Source organism: Odocoileus virginianus, chromosome 28, assembly GCF_023699985.2.
Source record: "Odocoileus virginianus isolate 20LAN1187 ecotype Illinois chromosome 28, Ovbor_1.2, whole genome shotgun sequence".
NCBI classification, from domain to species: Eukaryota; Metazoa; Chordata; class Mammalia; order Artiodactyla; family Cervidae; genus Odocoileus; species Odocoileus virginianus.
In genome coordinates this window covers 4,619,418-4,638,945 of record NC_069701.1, presented here as the reverse complement: position 1 = coordinate 4,638,945, position 19,528 = coordinate 4,619,418, and the positions used below count along the sequence as shown (strand labels likewise).

Genomic DNA, 19,528 nt, shown 5'->3' with positions numbered 1-19,528 from the left:
CAACCCATTCCAGTATTCTTGCCTGGAGAATACCGTGGACAGCAGAGCCTGGTGGGCTACAGTCCATGGGGTCGCAAAGAGTCAGACACGACTGAGCGACAGAGCACATATGCTGTTAGTTTCCCTGGACTTTTATCAGGTGAACAAGGGTCAAGAGAGCTTTCTTCACTGCATCAGTTTAGAGTTCTCTGCTGTTTGCATAAGGTGTTCAATCATGTGAACTCTTTACTTTTTCCTGTCTCCTGCTTCTTTTTCCCACTTCTTTTCCTGAGACATTCTCTTTCTCTGCTCCCACCACCTCAGTCTTGCTCCCTACATATTTTATTCCTAGCACTTTTTTTCTCAGTATGGAGCTTGATCTTGGAGGAGAGTTTTAGTTGGTTATGTTGGAGACTTATAGGAACTGGGTGGCACCAGCCACTTCACATGTTATTGTGGACTCCTTAAGTAGTTCAGCCTCTACTCACCCTACTTGGGTTAATCAGTTGTTCTTAAAGTGACCTGCCAACATTTCAAAGTATTTCTTTCACTAAGTTTTGGGAAAATTGACTAGTTACTCTATTTCTTCCTTTTGCTTCCTTCTATACAGAAATTTTGCCCCATGGATCTTAGCTAACCCTGATATATCTCCACTTATTTTGGGGCTTTCAGTCAGTTTTATTGTAGAAAGTATTCAGGAATTTTTATTTTGGATCCTAGTTTTTCTTCTGTTTTATTTTGAGATTTGGAAATATTGCTATGGTACATAGCACTACTTGTGTATTGCCAGGATTCCCAAGTGTAGTTTTGGGAAATGCACTGTAGAAGGAAAGAAAGAGTGCCTCTATTCTGGATCACTGTGCTGTCAGTAGTTTCTGTATGTTGTATATAAGACAAAAAGAAGACAAAGGAATTATAGAAGGAGTTCTCCAAGGCATTGTGCTATTATTATTAGGCATCCCTTATTATTATTTTGTGTAAATATGTCTATATAGCACCAGCACTGTTATAAAAATTTCTAGAAAGATGCTTTGAGCCAGACTTAAAACCACATTCTAGCAAGATTGTAGGTCATCATGACATAAATATTGTACAAAAATTTCATTAAATGTATTTAACTTTTTAACATAATTTGTTTTGTTATCAGGTATGTGTTAATAGTTTCTTGTTGGAATTCAGTAAATGAGAAGTGTGGTAGATAGATGAGATAAGGCAATAAAGGAAGCTAAGTGCTACAACCTAAATGTCTAGGTAACCCCCAAACTCATATATTGAACCCTAATGCCTGAACTGATGACTTTAGGAGGGGAGTTCTTTGAAAGCTGCTGAAGTCATGAGGGTAGAGTTATGTGAATGGGATTAGTGCATTATAAAAGAGGCTCCAGAGAGACCTCAAGTCTCTTCCACCAAGTGAGGTTACAAGAAGTCTGCCTCCAAAACAGAGCCATCAGTCAACCATCGTGGCACCCTGATCTGACACTTCCAGCCTCTAGAACTGTCAATTTCTGTTGTTTTTCAAGTTTATGATATCTTTGTTATAGCAGCCCCAATGGGCTTAACCTAACATGTTCTATGAATCTACTGTGAGCCAGGCATTGCATAGGCATTAAATTTAACCTTCAATGATATCATATTTCACTGTGATTTTATTCTCATTTCATGAAGGAGTAGAGGACCCAGCTAAGCAAAGAATTAAATATTTTAACTCGTGTCATCTTACTTTAATAACAAATTCACTATTTTAATTTCTACTTTCCCAATTCCAGAATTTTTTGACCAAATAGTGCTTTCTATTACTGATTATACTTACTGTTCAGTCTTCAAAGACAGAATGAAATATTTTAAAATCAAGAATTACAACTTGTACCTTTATATCACGTGCAATAAGACATGGCTTTGAAAACATTAAGAGCTGAATTTATCAGATAAAATGTGCTTCAAATTCACAAGAAGAGCCCCCACTTGACTGGATATCTCACTATCCTGAGTTATAAGCAATTAATAGTATGTCATTGGGGCTTCCCTGGTAGCTCAGTTGGTAAAGAACCTGCCTGCAATGCAGGAGACCCTGGTTCAATTCCTGGATTGGGAAGATCTCCTGGAAAAGTAGGCTACCCTCTCCAGGATTCTTGCCAGAAGAATTCCCAGGGACAGAGGAACCTGGCAGAGTACAATCCATGGGGGTGCAAAGAGTTGGACATGACTGACCGACTAAGCACAGCACAACACTTCATTGCAAAAATGACTTATGAGACAATCTCTTGATTTTCAGGTAAAAAGAATCATATCTTAGGACTAATTTTGCAGATTTAAAATCGAGGGAAACAAGTGACACAACCTGCTAAAGGATTTTCCAAGGAAATTCAACATGTTCACCATCTAGAGAGGGCTCCCCTGGTGGCTCAGATGAAAAAGAATCTGCCTGCAATGTGGTTTAATTCCTGGGTCGGGATGATCCCTTGGAGAAACAGATGACAACCCACACCAGTATTCTTGCCTGGAGAATTCCACGGACAGAGGAGTCTGTGGGTCACAGTCCATGAAATTGCAAAGAGTTGGATACAACTGAGCAACTAATACACAACCGTCTAGAAGGCATGTAAAATTGATAAATTACCAGAAACCTTAAGAGACTGAAAGCACATATTTACAGAGCTTACCTGTGTATATAATTGCATACCCAAGACTCTATGGGGAATACATATATTAGTCATTTTTTGAATGCCCAATGCCTTGTGCACTATTTATTTGTGTTTTTTCAGTGAAAACTCAAAATTGGCTTTAATAAATATTGGCTTTCATAAAATAAAAAAAAAATTAAGTACCTACACTATCTGTCTATATGTTTATCTACCTATTCATAGACTTTTATGTCTTAAAATAAAAATATTTTCATATACCAATAATAAAAGCTATGGACTCTGGTGACAATGATGTGTCAATGTGCATTCATCAGTTGTCAAAAATATATGGTGCATACAGATAGACTACCTGTACTAAGCTTAAGAACATGAGCACGAGGGAATCCCTGAATCCTAAGATCAAACAAAGAGATCCACAGTCCCCATTAAGCAGCATATTCTTCAGGAAACAGACTTGAGTCAGTGATCCAGGTCCACCTTGTACTGTTTCTGCACCTGCTCAGCTTGTTTCAGGTAAACTTCCTTCTGACTCTTCAGAGGCCTTGCCAGGATCTGCCAGTCTCCACCATGCTATCCGCTAGGGACACATCTTGCAATTCTTGAACTGACCACAAGTCTTGGTGGAACAATGAGATCTGCCCTTGGAGGGTTTTTTAGATTCTCCATGGAATTTAATCTTCATGAAAAAAACAGTTTTCTGAGGGAAAACTTCATTTCCTTCATATTTTCCTGAAATTTCTTTTGGGCTTTGGTATAGATTCTTTTGGAGACACTCAATTTCTTGGAATATTGGACTGGATCAGACAAGTACTTCCTTAACTGATCCATTTTCACCACAATAAGAGCTCCAGCTTCATCACACACAAGACTCATTAGATGAATTATTTCTTGAAGCTATGGGTGAAGTGCTTGTGATGCTGTTTCTGCTGGGAAAGGGAAGGAATGTTCCTTTCCTTCTATGCCTTAAATGGAACAATCACACCTCATGTGTGATTCTAGAAGTTAATTGACCCTTAATTGACCCTTAAAATTAAATTAAAAGTATACCAAAATCTAATGTGAAATTTAAGTTTGATTTTCAGTGCATCATCTATTCTCTTTACCATCCACCTTGCCTCTCCAGCGTGCATTTCATCCAATTTTATAGAACTTATCCTAAATGGAATTTAACCAAAAAACGAGTCATCAATCAAGAGGTTTAGGATAAGGGATGTAGTCCAGGGACTTCCCTGGTGGCACTGTGGGTAGGAATCTGCTCGCCAATGCAGGGGATGCAGATTCGATCCCTGGTCTGGGAAGATGCCGCTTGCTGTGGAGAAACAAGGCCTGTGCATCACCACTACTGAGCTCTGCTTGCTGCAACTAGAGAAAGTCTGCAAAATGCAAGGAGGACCTAGTAAAACTCCAAAACAAACAATTTGTATTGTGTGTGTTGTGTGTGTGTTTTATTTATTTATTTTTCCATTTATTTTTATTAGTTGGAGGCTAATTACTTTACAATATTGTAGTGGTTTTTGTCATACATTGACATGAATCAGCCATGGATTTACATGTATTCCCCATCCTGATCCCCCCTCCCGCATCCCTCCCCATCCGATCCCTTTGGGTCTTCACAGTGCACCAGCCCTGAGCACTTGTCTCATGCATCCAACCTGGGCTGGTGATCTGTTTCACCCTTGATAGTATACTTGTTTCAATGCTGTTCTCTCAGAACATCCCACCCTTGCCTTCTCCCACAGAGTCCAAAAGTCTGTTCTGTACATCTGTGTTTCTTTTTCTGTTTAGCATTTGGGTTATCATTACCATCTTTTAAAATTCCATATATATGCATTAGTATACTGTATTGGTCTTTATCTTTCTGGCTTACTTCACTCTGTATAATGAGCTCCAGTTTCATCCATCTCATTAGAACTGATTCAAATGAATTCTTTTTAATGGCTGAGTAATATTTCATTGTGTATATGTACCACAGCTTCCTTATCCATTCATCTGCAGATGGGCATCTAGGTTGCTTCCATGTCCTGGCTATTATAAACAGTGCTGCAATGAATATTGGGATACACGTGTCTCTTTCAGATCTAGTTTCCTCGGTGTGTATGCCCAGGAGTGGGATTGCTGGGTCATATGGCAGTTCTATTTCCAGTCTTCTAAGGAATATTCACAATGTTCTCCATAGTGGCTGTACTAGTTGGCATTCCCACCAACAGTGTAAGAGGGTTCTCTTTTCTCCACACCCTCTCCAGCATTTATTGCTTGTAGACTTTTGGGTAGCAGCCAAAAGTAATGGCTTGTAATGGTACCTCATTGTGGTTTTGATTTGCATCTCTCTGATAATGAGTGATGTGGAGCATCTTTTCATGTGTTTGTTAGCCATCTGTATGTCTTCTTTGGAGAAATGTCTGTTTAGTTCTTTTGCTCATTTTTTGATTGGGTCATTTATTTTTCTGGAATTGAGCTACAGGGGTTGCTTGTATATTTTTGAGATTAATCCTTTGTCTGTTTCTTCATTTGCTATTATTTTCTCCCATTCTGAAGGCTGCCTTTTCACCTTGCTTATAGTTTCCTTTGTTGTAAGCTTTTAAGCTTAATTAGGTCACACTTGTTTATTTTTGCTTTTATTTCCAGTATTCTGGGATGTGGGTCATAGAGGATCCTGCTGTGATTTATGTCGGAGAATGTTTTGCCTATATTCTCCTCTAGGAGTTCCATAGTTTCTGGTCTTACATTTAGATCTTTAATCCATTTTGAGTTTATTTTTGTGTATGGTGTTAGAAGGTGTTCTAGTTTCATTCTTTTACAAGTGGTTGACCGGTTTTCCCAGCACCACTTTTTAAAGACATTGTTTCTTTTCCATTGTATATCCTTACTTCCTTTGTCGAAGAGAAGGTGTCCATAGGTTCGTGAATTTATCTCTGGGCTTTCTATTCTGTTCCATTGATCTATATTTCTGTCTTTGTGCCAGTACCATACTCTCTTGATGACTGTGGCTTTGTAGTAGAGCCTGAAGTCAGGCAGATTGATTCCTCCAGTTCCATTCTTCTTTCTCAAGATTGCTTTGGCTATTCGAGGTTTTTTTGTATTTCCATATAAATTGTGAAATTATTTGTTCTAGTTCTGTGAAGAATACCGTTGGTAGTTTGATAGGGATTGCATTGAATCTATAGGTTGCTTTGGGTAGTATACTCATTTTCACTATATTGATTCTTCCAATCCAGGAACATGGTATATTTCTCCATCTATTTCTGTCCTCTTTGATTTCTTTCTTCAGTGTTGTGTGTGTGTGTTTTAAAAAGGAGAGATGCAATCTCAAAAAGTGGAGTAAAAATATCAAAGAGAGAAAGATGGCTAAGAGGAAAGGTCTTTCACGCCATACTGCTCTGAATGGCCTCCTTTGAACTATAGAATGGAAGGTACAATGGAGGATTTGGGGATAAAAGTGAGATTAAAATGGAGATGCTCCCTTTGCACTTGGTAAAAACCAAAAAAAACACAGCTTTTCACAGTTTTTTAAAATTCATTTTTAATTGGATGATAATTGCAACAATGTGAACCAGTCATAAATATATATTTATCTCTTCTTTCTTGAACTTCCCTCCCACCCCTCACCCTCTCCCACCCCTGCTAGGTAATCACAGAGCACCTTCTCCCTGTGTTAAACAGCAATTTCCCGCTAGTTAGCTGTATTTTTACTAGATACTAGGTGATGTTTATGTTTCAATGCTACTCTGTCAACTCATCCTACCCTCTGCACCCCCAGATGTATCCAAAAGTTCATTCTATATGTGTATGTCTCCATTCCTGCCCTGCCACTGGTTCATCTGTAACATTTTCTAGATCCCATGTATAAGTGCCAATATATGACATTTGTTTTCTGCTTTCTGACTCACTCTGTATAAACAGGTTCTAGGTTCATCCGCCTCACTACAACTGACTCAAATTCAGTACTCTTTACTGTTGAGTAATATTCCATTTTGTATAAGTACCACAAAACTTCTTTATCCTTTCATCTGTCAATGGACATCTAGGTTGCTTCCACGTTGTAAAAAGTGCTTCAATGAACATTGGGTTACATTTGTGTTTTTGAATTATGGTTTTCTCAGGGTGTATGCACAGTAATGGGATTGCTGGGTGATATGGTAGTTTGAGTCCTAGTTTTTTAAGGAATCTCCATACTATTCTCCATAGTGACTATATCAATTTCCACTCACACCAACAGTGCAAGAGGGTTCCTTTTATTCACATGCTCTCTGGCATTTATTGTTTGTAGATTTTTAATGATGGCCATCCTGAGGGGTGTGGGATGATACTTCATTGTAGTTTTGATTTGCATTTCTCTAATAGTTATGCTGAACAGCTTTTCCTGTGTTTATTGACCATCTGTATGTCTTCTTTGAAGAAGAGTCTGTTTAGATCTTCCGCCCAGTTTTTGATAGTGTTGATTATTTTCTGATATAGTGCTTCAGTTTTTATGAATTGGATATTGTAAACTGAACTGGAAGAAATTATTGTTTAATATATTGTTGTGGCCATGCTCTCTATGAGCATTCGTGAACCATACAATTTCTGTTTTCAAATGGCCAGAGTATAATGAGCAATATAGAGCAATTACAGTATTTATTAGGCATGACATTATATTACTACAGAACCCTATATTTCTGTTATCTGAATTAATCTTTCCAATTTAAATTGGTTTTGACTTTCCCAATCCTAGGGAAATTATATCACCTTATGATTAGTAATAATTTATACATCAATTTGAATACTGACAGTCAGGCATCATGTGAAGTTGTTTTCTGTTTCCATGTCACTTTATGTAGGGTCTTCAAATTCCATTAGACTATACTGATTATCTTTGGGAAATCTCAAAATTGACACCATTAACAAAATATGTCATAGTTACTTTAAACTCCCCCAAAAGGGATTTTTCTTCAGTTGTGAGTCTGCAAATCAAATTCCTCCCTTTTATTGACATCATCCTTCAGCATTTTATGTATATTATGTTAGCTACACTTTGGAAAACTTTATCAATGATGGAATGATATTTGTTTGCATGAATCCTTTCATTCATGTACTGGTCCATTGATTCATCTTACACATGGACATGTTCTAAGTACTGCACTGGATAGTGGAAATATAGTAATAAGTAAAATGAATACAGTTTGAATTTTCCATTAAGGAGTAAAAGTCTACTAATTTGAGGAAAGTTTACTGAATACTATGATGTGTTTGTATATGCTCAGGGAGTGTGAAATGAGAGGAACTACACTGGTCTGTATAGTCATGAAAAACTTTCCAGGAAAACTGCTATTGGGCTGAGATATACTGAATGACTAGGGTTTTGGAAAATGATAAAATCTGTCAAACAGTTGGATCTAATCAACTAAGTCAGCTTTAAAGTGTATACTAAGCACCATTACTTGTGTTTATATGTATACCACTTCATTGCTTCCACCCCAGTGTAGTTCATTCATGCAAGTAAACACATTGCTTACAATGTATATGAACCCTGAAAGCATTAAGTGAAAGTAACCAGGTATAAAAAGCCACAAATTGTGTGATACCCTTTAATTGAAACTATATAGTAGAAAAGTCCATGAAGAGAGGCTTCCGGTTCAAGATGGTGGGGTAGAAGGACATGGGCTCACCTCCTCCTGTGAAAGCACCAAAATCACAAATAGCTGTTGAACAACCATCAGTAGAATTCTGGAACCTATAAAAAAAAATACCCCGTGTCCAATGACAAAATAGTTGCAGGAGGGGCACCATCATGATAAAATCAAATCCCATACCCACTAGGCAGGTGAGCCACAAACTGGAGAACAATAATAACAAAGAGGTTCTCCCAGTGTTGCAAAGGTTGGTTTTGAACCTGTCAGGCTTCCCAGCCTGGGGGTATGATCTGACAAAGGGACTGGAAATCCCCATAGAATCTGACCTTGAAGGCCAGTGGGACTTTATTATAGGATTTCCACAGGACTGGGTGAAACAAAGAATCCAGTCTTGGTGGGCACAAACCAAGAGGGAAGGAGCAGTAACCCCACTGGAGACTGAATCAAAACTATCTGCTAGTGTTGGAAGTTCTCCTATGGAGGTGTGGGCTGGCAGGGCCTTAGCACAGGTATGGGGGTGCTGGCAGCAGCAATCTTAAAAGGTCCCCCTTGGTGTAAGACCTCTTGGAGACTGCCATGTGAACAGCTGACTCATTGGAAAATCCCTCATGCTGGGAAAAGTTGAGGACAGAAGGAGAGGGGAGCATTAGAGGATAAGATGGCTGGATGGCAATGCTGATGCAATGGGCATGAACTTGGGCAAACTTCTGGTGATGGTGTGGGACAGAGAGTCCTGGGATTCATGGTATCCCAAAGGGTCAGACTGAACAGCAACAGCAGAGCCTGTAGACCTCAGGGCTGGGTCACCTTAGGCCAAACAACTAATAGAGAGCGAGAGCAACCCCACCCATCAGCAGATAATTGGATCAAAGCTTTACTGAGCAAGGCTCTGCCTACCAAAGCAACACCAAGTGTTTCCCACCACCAGTCCTTTATCACAAGCTTATACAAGCCTCTTACCCCCCTATCAGAGGGTAGAGAGAAGAAGCAGGAAGAGCCAGAATCCCACAGTGGCTAGAAGAAAACCCACATTATAGAAAGTTCATTATGATGAAAAAGTGGAAAGTTATGTTCCAGATGAAGGGACAAGATAAAAGTCCAGAAAAATAACTAAATGAAGTGGAGATAGGCAAGTGAAGTGAGTGAAGTCACTCAGTCGTGTCCGACTCTTTGCAACCCCTTGAACCTACCAGGCTCCTCTGTCCATGGGATTCTCCAGGCAAGAATACTGGAGTTGGTTGCCATTTCGTTCTCCAGGGGATCTTCCTGACTCAGGGATTGAACCCAGGTCCCCCGACTGCAGACAGATGCTTTAACCTCTGAGTCACCAGGGAAGCCCACCTTCCAGAAAAAGAATTCAGATAGTGAAGATGATTCAGAATCTCAGGAAAACAATGGAGAAGATGTGAGAAATGTTATCAAAGACCTACAAGAACTAAACGACAAGCCAATAGAGATGAATAATATACTAGAAGGAAATCAATAGCAGAATAACTGAAGTAAAAGAATGGATACATGACCTGGTGAACAGAGTGGTGGAAATCACTGCCTCATCCTCTGTTGTCCCCTTCTCCTTCTGCCCCCAATCCCTCCCAGCATCAGGGTCTTTTCCAATGAGTCAACACTTCGCATGAGGTGGCCAAAGGATTAGAGTTTCAGCTTCAGCATCAGTCCTTCCAATGAACACTCAGGACTGATCTCCTTCAGGATGGACTGGGTGGATCTCCTTGCAGTTCAAGGGACTCTCAAGAGTCTTCTTCAACACCACAATTCAAAAGCATCAATTCTTCCACCATCAGATTTCTTTATAGTCTAACTCTCACATCCATACATGACCACTGGAAAAACCATAGCCTTGACTAGATGGACCTTTGTTGGCAAAGTAATGTCTCTGCTTTTTAATATGCTGTCTAGGTTGGTCATCACTTTCCTTCCAAGGAGTAAGTGTCTTTTAATTTCACGCCTGCAATCAACAGCTGCAGTGATCTTGGAGCCCAAAAATACAAAGTCTGACACTGCTTCCACTGTTTCCCCATCTATTTGCCATGAAGTGATGGGACCAGATGCCATGATCTTAGTTTTCTGAATGTTGAGCTTTAATCCCTTTTCCACTCTCCTCTTTCACTTTGTTCAAGAGGCTCTTTAGTTTTTCTAACCAGTCTGTTCCATGTCCAGTTCTAACTGTTGCTTCCTGACTTGCATACAGGTTTCTCAAGAGGCAGGTCAAGTGGTCTGGTATTCCCATCTCTTTCAGAATTTCCCACAGTTGTGATCCACACAGTCAAGGGCTTTGGCATAGTCAATAAAGCAGAAATAGATGTTTTTCTGGAACTCTCTTGCTTTTTTGACAATCCAAAGGATATTGGCAATTTGATTTCTGGCTCCTCTGCCTTCTCTAAAACCAGCTTGAGCATCTGGAAGTTCATGGTTCACGTATTGCTGAAGCCTGGCTTGGAGAATTTTAAGCATTACTTTACTAGTGTGTGAGATGAGTGCAATTGTACAGTAGTTTGAGCATTCTTTTGGATTGCCTTTCTTAGGGATTGGAATGAAAACTGATCTTTTCCAGTCCTGTGGCCACTGCTGAATTTTCCAAATCTGCTGGCATATTGAGTTCAGCACTCTCACAGCATCATCTTTCAAGATTTGAAATACCTGAAGTGGAATTCCATCACCTCCACTAGCTTTGTTCGTAGTGCTGCTTTCTAAGGCCCACCTGACTTCACATTCCAGGATGTCTGGCTCTAGGTGAGTGATCACACCATCGTGATTATCTGGGTCATGAAGATGTTTTTTGTTCAGGTTTTCTGTGCATTCTTACCACCTCTTCTTAAGATCTCCTGCTTCTGTTAGGTCCATACCATTTCTATCCTTTATCGAACACATCTTTGCATGAAATGTTCCCTTGGTATCTCTAATTTTCTCGAAGAGACCTCTAGTCTTTCCCATTCTGTTGTTTTACTCTATTTCTTTGCATTGATTCCCAAGGAAGGCTTTCTTATCTCTCGTTGCTATTCTTTTGAACTCTGCATTCAAATGGGAATATCTTTCCTTTTCTCCTTTGCTTTGCACTTCTCTTCTTTTCACAGTTATTTGTAAGGCTTTCTCAGACAACCATTTTCCCTTTGTGCATTTCTTTTCCATGGGGATGATCTTAGGAATATGTCTATCTAAAGAAACAAAAGACCTATATATAGAAAACTAGAAAACACTGATATAAGAAATCAAAGAGGACAGAAATAGATGGAGAAATATACCATGTTCATGGATCAGAAGAATCAATATAGTGAAATTGAGTATACTACCCAAAGCAACCTATAGATTCAATGAAATCCCTATCAAGCTACCAACGGTATTCTTCACAGAACTAGAACAAATAATTTTACAATTTTTACGGAAATACAAAAAACCTCAAATATTCAAAGCCATCTTGAGAAAGAAGAATGGAACTGGAAGAATCAATCTGCCTGACTTCATGCTCTACTACAAAGCCACAGTCATCAAGACAGTATGGTACTGGCACAAAGACAGAAATATAGATGAATGGAATGAAATAGAAAGCCCAGAGATAAATCCTAGAACCTATAGACACCTTATCTTTGACAAAGGAGGCAAGAATATGCAATGGAAAAAAGACAACCTCTTTAACAAGTGGTGCTGAGAAAACTGGTCAACCACTTGTAAAAGAATGAAACTAGAACACTTTCTAACATCATATGCAAACATAAACTCAAAATGGATTAAAGATCTAAACGTAAGACCAAAAACTGTAAAACTCCTAGAGGAGAATATAGGCAAAACATTCTCCAACGTAAATCACAGCAGGATCCTCTATGACCCACCTCCCAGAATATTGGAAATAAAAGCATAAACAAATGGGACCTAATGAAACTTAAAAGCTTCTGCACAACAAAGGAAACTATAAACAAGGTGAAAAGACAGCCTTCAGAATGGGAGAAAATATTAGCAAATGAAGCAATGGACAAAGAAGTAATCTGAGAAATATACAAGCAACTCCTGCAGCTCAATTCCAGAAAAATAAATGACCCAATCAAAAAACGGGCAAAAGAACTAAACAGACATTTCTCCAAAGAAGACATAAGGATGACTAACAAACACATGGAAAGATGCTCCACATCACTCATTATCAGAGAAATGCAAATTGAAACCACAATGGGGTACCATTTCACACCAGTCAGAATGGCTGCTATCCAAAAGTCTACAAGCAATAAATGCTGGAGAGGGTGTGGAGAAAAGGGAACCCTCTTACACTGTTGGTGGGAATGCCAACTAGTACAGCCACTATGGAGAACAGTGTGGAGATTCTTTGCAAAACTGGGAATAGAACTGCAGTATGACCCAGCAATCTCACTTCTGGGCATAGACATTGAGGAAACCAAAACTGAAAGAGACGCGTGTACCCCAATGTTCATCGCAGCACTGTTTATAATAGCCAGGACATGGAAGCAACCTAGATGCCCACCTGCAGACGAATGGATAAGAAAGCTGTGGTACATACACACAATGAAATATTACTCAGCCATTAAAAAGAATTCATTTGAATCAGTTCTAGTGAGATGGATGAAACTGGAGCCCATTATACAGAGTAAAGTAAGCCAGAAAGATAAAGACCAATACAGTATACTAATGCATATATATGGAATTTAAGAAGATGGTAATGATAACCCTATATGCAGGACAGAAAAAGAGACATAGATGTATAGAACAGACTTTTGGACTCTGTGGGAGAAGACAAGGGTGGGATGATCTGAGAGAATAACATTGAAACGTGTATTATCAATTGTGAAAGAGATCGTCAGTCCAGGTTTGATGCATTAGACAACTGCTCAGGGCTGATGCACTCTGATGACCCAGAGGGATGGGATGGGGAAGGAGGTGGGAGGGGGGTTCAGGATTGGGAGCACATGTAAATCCTTGGTTGATTGCAATCAATGTATGGCAAAAACCACTACAATATTGTAAAGTAATTAGCCTCCAACTAATATCAAGAAATAAAAAATAAATAAATAAATAAAAATAAAAAGGCAACTGGGTTATATACTATAATAGGCTAGTCTTTATGATATGCAACTTTTATTTTAATAAAACCATTTAAAAAAGGAAAGCAATCGATTTTATTCTATGAGATACTTCATAATACATTTTTGTGTTAAGAAATTTTATTAACAAATTTATACATTCAACATGATTAAGACACTTTATAAACATAAAATCATTATGTTTCATTAAATTGCAGTGTGCTCAGACATGGTCCGGTATCATTCTGTGACCTTGCATGAGGTTTAAGATAGCAACTTCCTCAGGGAAGAATTTCAAAAATATGGTCAGGGAACTAGATAATTAATGGAGACCTAAGACAAAGGAAAGGCTTCAGAGGGAAGGAAAAAGGGGAAGGAAGGAAACTGTATATGAGGGATGCTCTGCAAACATCATAGAAACTCACAGTTCCATTGTCATAATCCAGAAACACTCCAATCCTACCCAGAGGCCTTTTCACAAACTGAACTAATGGTGGGGAGTTGGTGAAGAGACTATACTGGTCGTTCACCTTTTCAGAAAATAGAAGAAATGCTTCTTCATAATTAATATGGATAATAGTATCACTTGTCAAGATATCTTTAGTGACCCCCAGAATCCAGTTGGAGAAGTGTGTCACATCCAGCTCCCAGTAATGCTTCCCGGAAGTGAAAGCCTGAGCCCCCCAGGCCACAAAGCTCTCCCCACCATCGACCTGTCTGGACAGGCCGTGGGGGTCATCTCCTGACATCACACTTGCATCATCAAGGCTCACATGGTGAATGGTTGTCTGAGTCAGAACATTATCCACTGTAGAAAGACAAAAAAACAGGTTAGCAAATGGGATTTCTGTGTCTCTGAAAGGCAGAGGCTCTCTACCCCCTGCCTTTTTTCATTTTTCCTCCTCCAAGTAAACACAAAACAAAGCAAAAGGAGTTCAGACTGGTTCTACAATGAACAACAAGAGTTATCATTCTCTCTACAGCATATAGAATGCCTCAAATCATATAGAAATGTAAACAAACAAACAAACAACCCCCCCAAGATACATTATAAACTGTGTGAAGTCTCTAACGTCAATCTCTTGATAGTTTATTTCAGAGTTCACCTAAAATATGTTTTATCTTTTGTTTAGAAAACTTTTCTTGTGTTCTTTGTCTTTAATGTTATTTAATAGATACATGGCACTTTGCCGTCAAGTGAAAATTTACTGGGGTGTATTCTCTACCTATTACATTCTCAAAGGTCCAAACATTTGATAGAAATCCATAAATGCATAGTTTTGCAGCTTCTGAAAGGATATTCTGGTTAACCATGTTCCCTTATCCCTTGCCTTTCAGTTGTCCTGAGATTGATCTAAGAGCATTACAGTTATTTGGCATAAGCCAATTTTAATCTATTATGTAAATTAGTCCTTATTTTAGGAATAATAAATATTCTCTGTACAATACATAACAAATGCACATGAAATGCAGAACACATTAAAAACTAGAAATGCCACAATTAATCTTTCAAGAGTGAAATAACCTGGATAAACACAAAGTTGATGGCTACTCACGAAGCTAAAGATTCTATAACAACATGAGCATCCTGGTTATTCTACCATTGCTTTGCTTATGCCAGTTGTAACTTAATGTATGTATCTGTTTTGTATTTTTAGTAAACTACAGGTGGCAAAGGTCAACTTTGACTTCTGTAATCTGACTACACAGGCAGAAAAGATGCTTCCACTTTGGGAAGTTAAGTACTATCATATTTCAGAAAAAAACAAAACAACAACAAAAGAAGGTTCCTTTCTAGGAAACTCTAATGAAGCATAGTTCTGATCATCACAGGGCTGACCCTTACCTCTGAAGTTGTTCAGCATGTCTTGGATTCCAGTGACAGGCCAGCAAGTGAGCTCTGGGTTCACTGGCTGAGGCTTCTGCATATGTGCCAAGTTGGTCCTGAAACAAATGATATCCAATACATTTCAAGGCCAAAGTCTAAACACATGACCATTGCATAAAAGCAGCTTTTAACCAAGGACATTTTGTTAGAATTCTCTTATTTTTGGTTAATTGCATATACAATATATTCTACACAGTTGGGAATATAAAAGCATTACCATACTGTTATTTATATATACTAAATATAAATTATATCAAATTTCAACTTCTCCATTATTCTCAAATATTAGTCCAGTTTTCCACTCATTGAACCTCATTCCCTTCCTCTATTCCATCTCAGATAATGCAAAGATCCTGGGCATTTTACAGAGAGAAAAAATTCAGGCTAAGCCTTTGAGATTGCAGTCAGCAAGCAGTCATCAAGGATGCATTCAGTGTCTACAAGGAAGAGTTCATTGACCCAGACCTGTTTGCTCTTGTCAGACCGCAAGGGATTCCGATTCCAACCTGGTTACCTTGGTCTGAAAGTCTAACTTAGTGTGCAGCAGAAAGCCACTCCCTCTGGGTCCTTCTTACAAGGGAGCTTGCAATGATGGACCATGCTGAGTCACTGCTACTCCTCTGAACAAAAGCACAGTTCCTCTTCTCATTCTTAGGGAACTTGTCTCTTTCAGGCCTTTTTCACCTTCCAACTCACAAGCATAGGTGCTTCCTCTGTGATATCTTAGCAAATTCCTTCCAAAATTTTATTGTGGTGACGTTGGAGAGGATGGGGTGAGTGGCTGAAACAAAGTCCAGCATGTCAGAATGTTTTCAGAAATATTTGATTTCAGCAAAATGAAAAGGAAACTTCTGAGACCAAGGATCAGAAGGCCTTGAAATTCTTTTGAAATAAAATAGAAAATAGCCACAAGGATGGTATTGAAGGTTCTGCACCTATGGATTCACATGTGGATTCAATTTGTAAATTCTGGGTTGCTTACTTATGTGTTTATTTATTTATACATTTTATGTATAAATACATATTTATGTATTTTATTGAAGTCCTTGTTGGACCTACTATTTTATATATAATTTTAAATATAGCAGTGTGTACATGTCAATCCCAAATCCCCAGTCTATCTATTCCTCCATTCTTACTCCTCGTTTTGAATAAAAAAATTGGAGAAGAAATTTCCAGAAAGTAAAACTTGAAAATTCCACATACCAGGGAATTTTTTGAATAATATGTAGTTTACCTTGTGTATATTTGCTGTTATAAGTAGTCTAGAGATGACAAAGTGTAAGGGAGTATTCTTGTACGTTAACTGCAGATACCAAGGCATTTTGTATAAGGAATCCTGCATTCTGGAATTTAGATATTGGGGAGGACCTGAAAACAATCTCCCATGGTACTAAGGAATGACTGTGCATCCATTTCATCAAAAAGAGAACAAATTTTCCAGAAATAAAAAATCATTAGTGTATACTCACATTTCCAATACATTTCCCATGGCCTGCAAGGAGAAAAAAAAAAGATCATGTTAATCATGAGATTTCTGTCTTTTTGCATCTTCTTCTCTATTCTTTATTCAATAAGATACTGTTTTGCTAATTCTCTTCTAAGGAACAGTCAGAAGGCATCGTAACAGAGCTTAAACTAAAATATGATGGGCTTCCTCAGTGCGCATTAAGGAAGGAAGGGAGCCATGAAGAGTACATAATGATGTAGCAACATCTAGGATTCCAATGTCACTCATTGCCCAGTGCTATTCCCGAGGACAGAGCTCACCATCTATGAAAACAATAAACCAAAACAGGGAACCACATAAAGTGAATTATAGAGTGCATGGAAATTGATGACTAGTATCTCCAGAAAATCTGGGATAACAGGGTGTGACAAGGGTTTAGGGGAACACATTTAGATTTACTCCATGAAAGTTAACATTCTCCTGGTCATGGAATTTTGCTGATTTTGGAAACTTATCTGGATAGTACCCCTGATCACACTAAAAAAAAAAAAAAAAAAAAAAGTCCTATTTTAGCTAGGAAATGGGCAAAAAATCTTCCAAAAGTTACCAGGATATGATAAAATAGGGGGAGTGGACAAATACAATAATGGGGGTCAAGGAAAATCCTTTCTTAGCTGAGAGTAACGGTATATGCAGGGAACATTTCAGTGTCACAGCAACTTGTCTAGAAGAGTGTTTCTTTGAGGACGGACACTCCTTTCTTACCTGGAGCAACTCCGTGTCTGGCTTGTGGCACATCTCAGTCAGCTTTCTGTACATTTCTTTTAGACTTTCTCTCTGTTGAGTCATTCTGAACACATTCTCCTTGAGTTGTAGACAAATTTCCTTGGCTTCTTTCTTCAGAGCCTCCAGATGCAGTTTCTCCTCCTCCTGGAGCAATGGATGCCTCCTCTGATATTCAAATTTAATCATTACCTTCCTTAGGACCACATATTTCTGAGGGGATAGTGGATTCAAAGCATTGCTTATGCTCACATTCAAAACAAAACTCAAATAATATTTCCTTGATGTCATCAAGAAAGCTCTTGGCAAACTTTTTGCCTCACACATCAAAGGTCCTGTATCTGCTGGTCCTTCCTGTCCACACATTCTCTGAGTTCCTAGTATCCTTCTTTGCTTGAATCAAGCCATCTGAGGGGTCCAAGCTCTCTCCCTAGGAGGATTCTCTAAGGTTCTTACTCTATTATTTCCTCTCTGACATGAATCTTGCCTTTCTCTTGTCCCTTTCCCTGATTTTTCTAAATATCTAAATGAGGTAAACCTCACTTTGTACAGTTTTTAAACTATGCTCTATTTTCCCTCTAGATACTACTCTATTCACCTCTCCTACTTCACTAGTCACACTTAGTGCAATGTGTCTTATACTTCGTTTTCATTTGAAGAGTTTTATTCAAATCTTCAAAATTTGGCCTAGGAACACTTTTCATGCCGAGGTTTTCCATGTGCTAGCATCCTTTAACCAACATGCATTGGCCTGTTTCAATTGTGATCACTGATAGTTCACTTGAAACCACACCTTTTCCAGGGAAGAGGCCAATGAGAACTTAAATGGACCAAACGGCTAGAATTATATGAATATCTACACAAATAAATAGTAACCTTTTTATTCTTACCTTAAATGACCTTGTTTTTTTAGCTTCCTGGTTCAGAATGAGTTGCATTTCTTCTCTCTTTTTCCATAAAGAGCCCATTCTCTTCAGAAATTTTTCCTGCAAAATACCCATGGGATTTAGTGACATGGAAGATGAGACCATAAATTTCATCCCCTTATTCATGAGCAAAGGCAGTTGTTGGTTATACAGAAACCTTTAGTTAGAATGCTGTGGTCACATTTTCCCACATTAATCTGAATCTAACACTTGAATGTGATAGTGACAGAAGTGTATGGTAGAGAACAGGGGAAACGTTACAGATAACAAAATCCATACCCTAATAAATTGAGACTTACACATTTATATAGGTTGATTAAGAAAGTCTCAAGCTCCCATCAGAAGCCTGTGTCTGTGGTGCCACCTGCCCCGGGATGCTGCATTTCCACATGTGGACAATTGGGCAACAACCCTGAAAGGACACATTATATGTGAGGATCCACATTCAGAAATCCCACCTCCACTGTCTCCATCCCATCACCATCATAGCATCCTCATCTTTCTCTCTGACTTAGGAGCCTCTAGATCCCAAACTGCTCTAGAGGCATCACCTACCCGGGACTCCTCAGCAGCCCTGTGTATGGGACTGTGGCTGTGAGCTGCGTGCTCGGGGCGTTCAGAGCAGGGCCCGCAGAGCAGGGTCTGGTCAGCCTCACAGAAGAGGCCTCTGGCTTCCTGGTGTGTCTCACAGATCTGCTCCTCAGAGCGGTGGTCGTGGTCAGCTCTGGCCTGTCTGGCAAGGGATGCGAGCCTCTTGAGGGCAATATTGGTTTTGAGATCAGGCCTCTCTGATATTCCCCTGCACTCAGGGCAACTCCTTGGAGTCTGGTATTCTTCCCAGCAAAGGCTCAGACAGGGACGGCAGAAGCTGTGCCCACAGTCTATGGTGACGGGGTCCAGGAAGCAGTTCATGCAGATGGAGCAGGTGAGTTCCTGCTGGAATGTTTCCAGGGTGTCTGAATCCATGTTTCTAAACATTAAAGAGACAAATAAGGGAGGGCAAGAGAAAAAGTTTTTCTTCTGCCTGGATCAGGGGAAATAAAGCCTTTGGCACAGTCCTGTTTTGAACTCTGTCTAATTTCCATATTTGTTAAACCCAACACAAACCTGCATGCTTAGTCGCTCACTCCTATCCACCTCTTTGTGACCCTATGGACTGCAGCCCACCAGGCTCTGTTGATGGGATTCTCAAGGCAAGAATACTGGAGTAGG

General features: G+C 39.2%; 1 protein-coding gene across 1 annotated transcript; it reads right to left on the bottom strand.

The window, feature by feature from the left end:
• Positions 1-13,583: 13,583 nt before the first annotated feature.
• On the bottom strand, positions 13,584-19,282 carry LOC110149935 (tripartite motif-containing protein 64C-like). The gene is made up of 5 exons (XM_070457404.1): positions 18,872-19,282; positions 18,281-18,376; positions 17,365-17,603; positions 15,116-15,225; positions 13,584-14,077 (listed from the first exon to the last, which is right to left on the bottom strand). The coding sequence occupies exons 1-5, from the start codon at positions 19,280-19,282 to the stop codon at positions 13,584-13,586; spliced, it is 1,350 nt and encodes a 449-aa protein (XP_070313505.1).
• Positions 19,283-19,528: the final 246 nt, after the last annotated feature.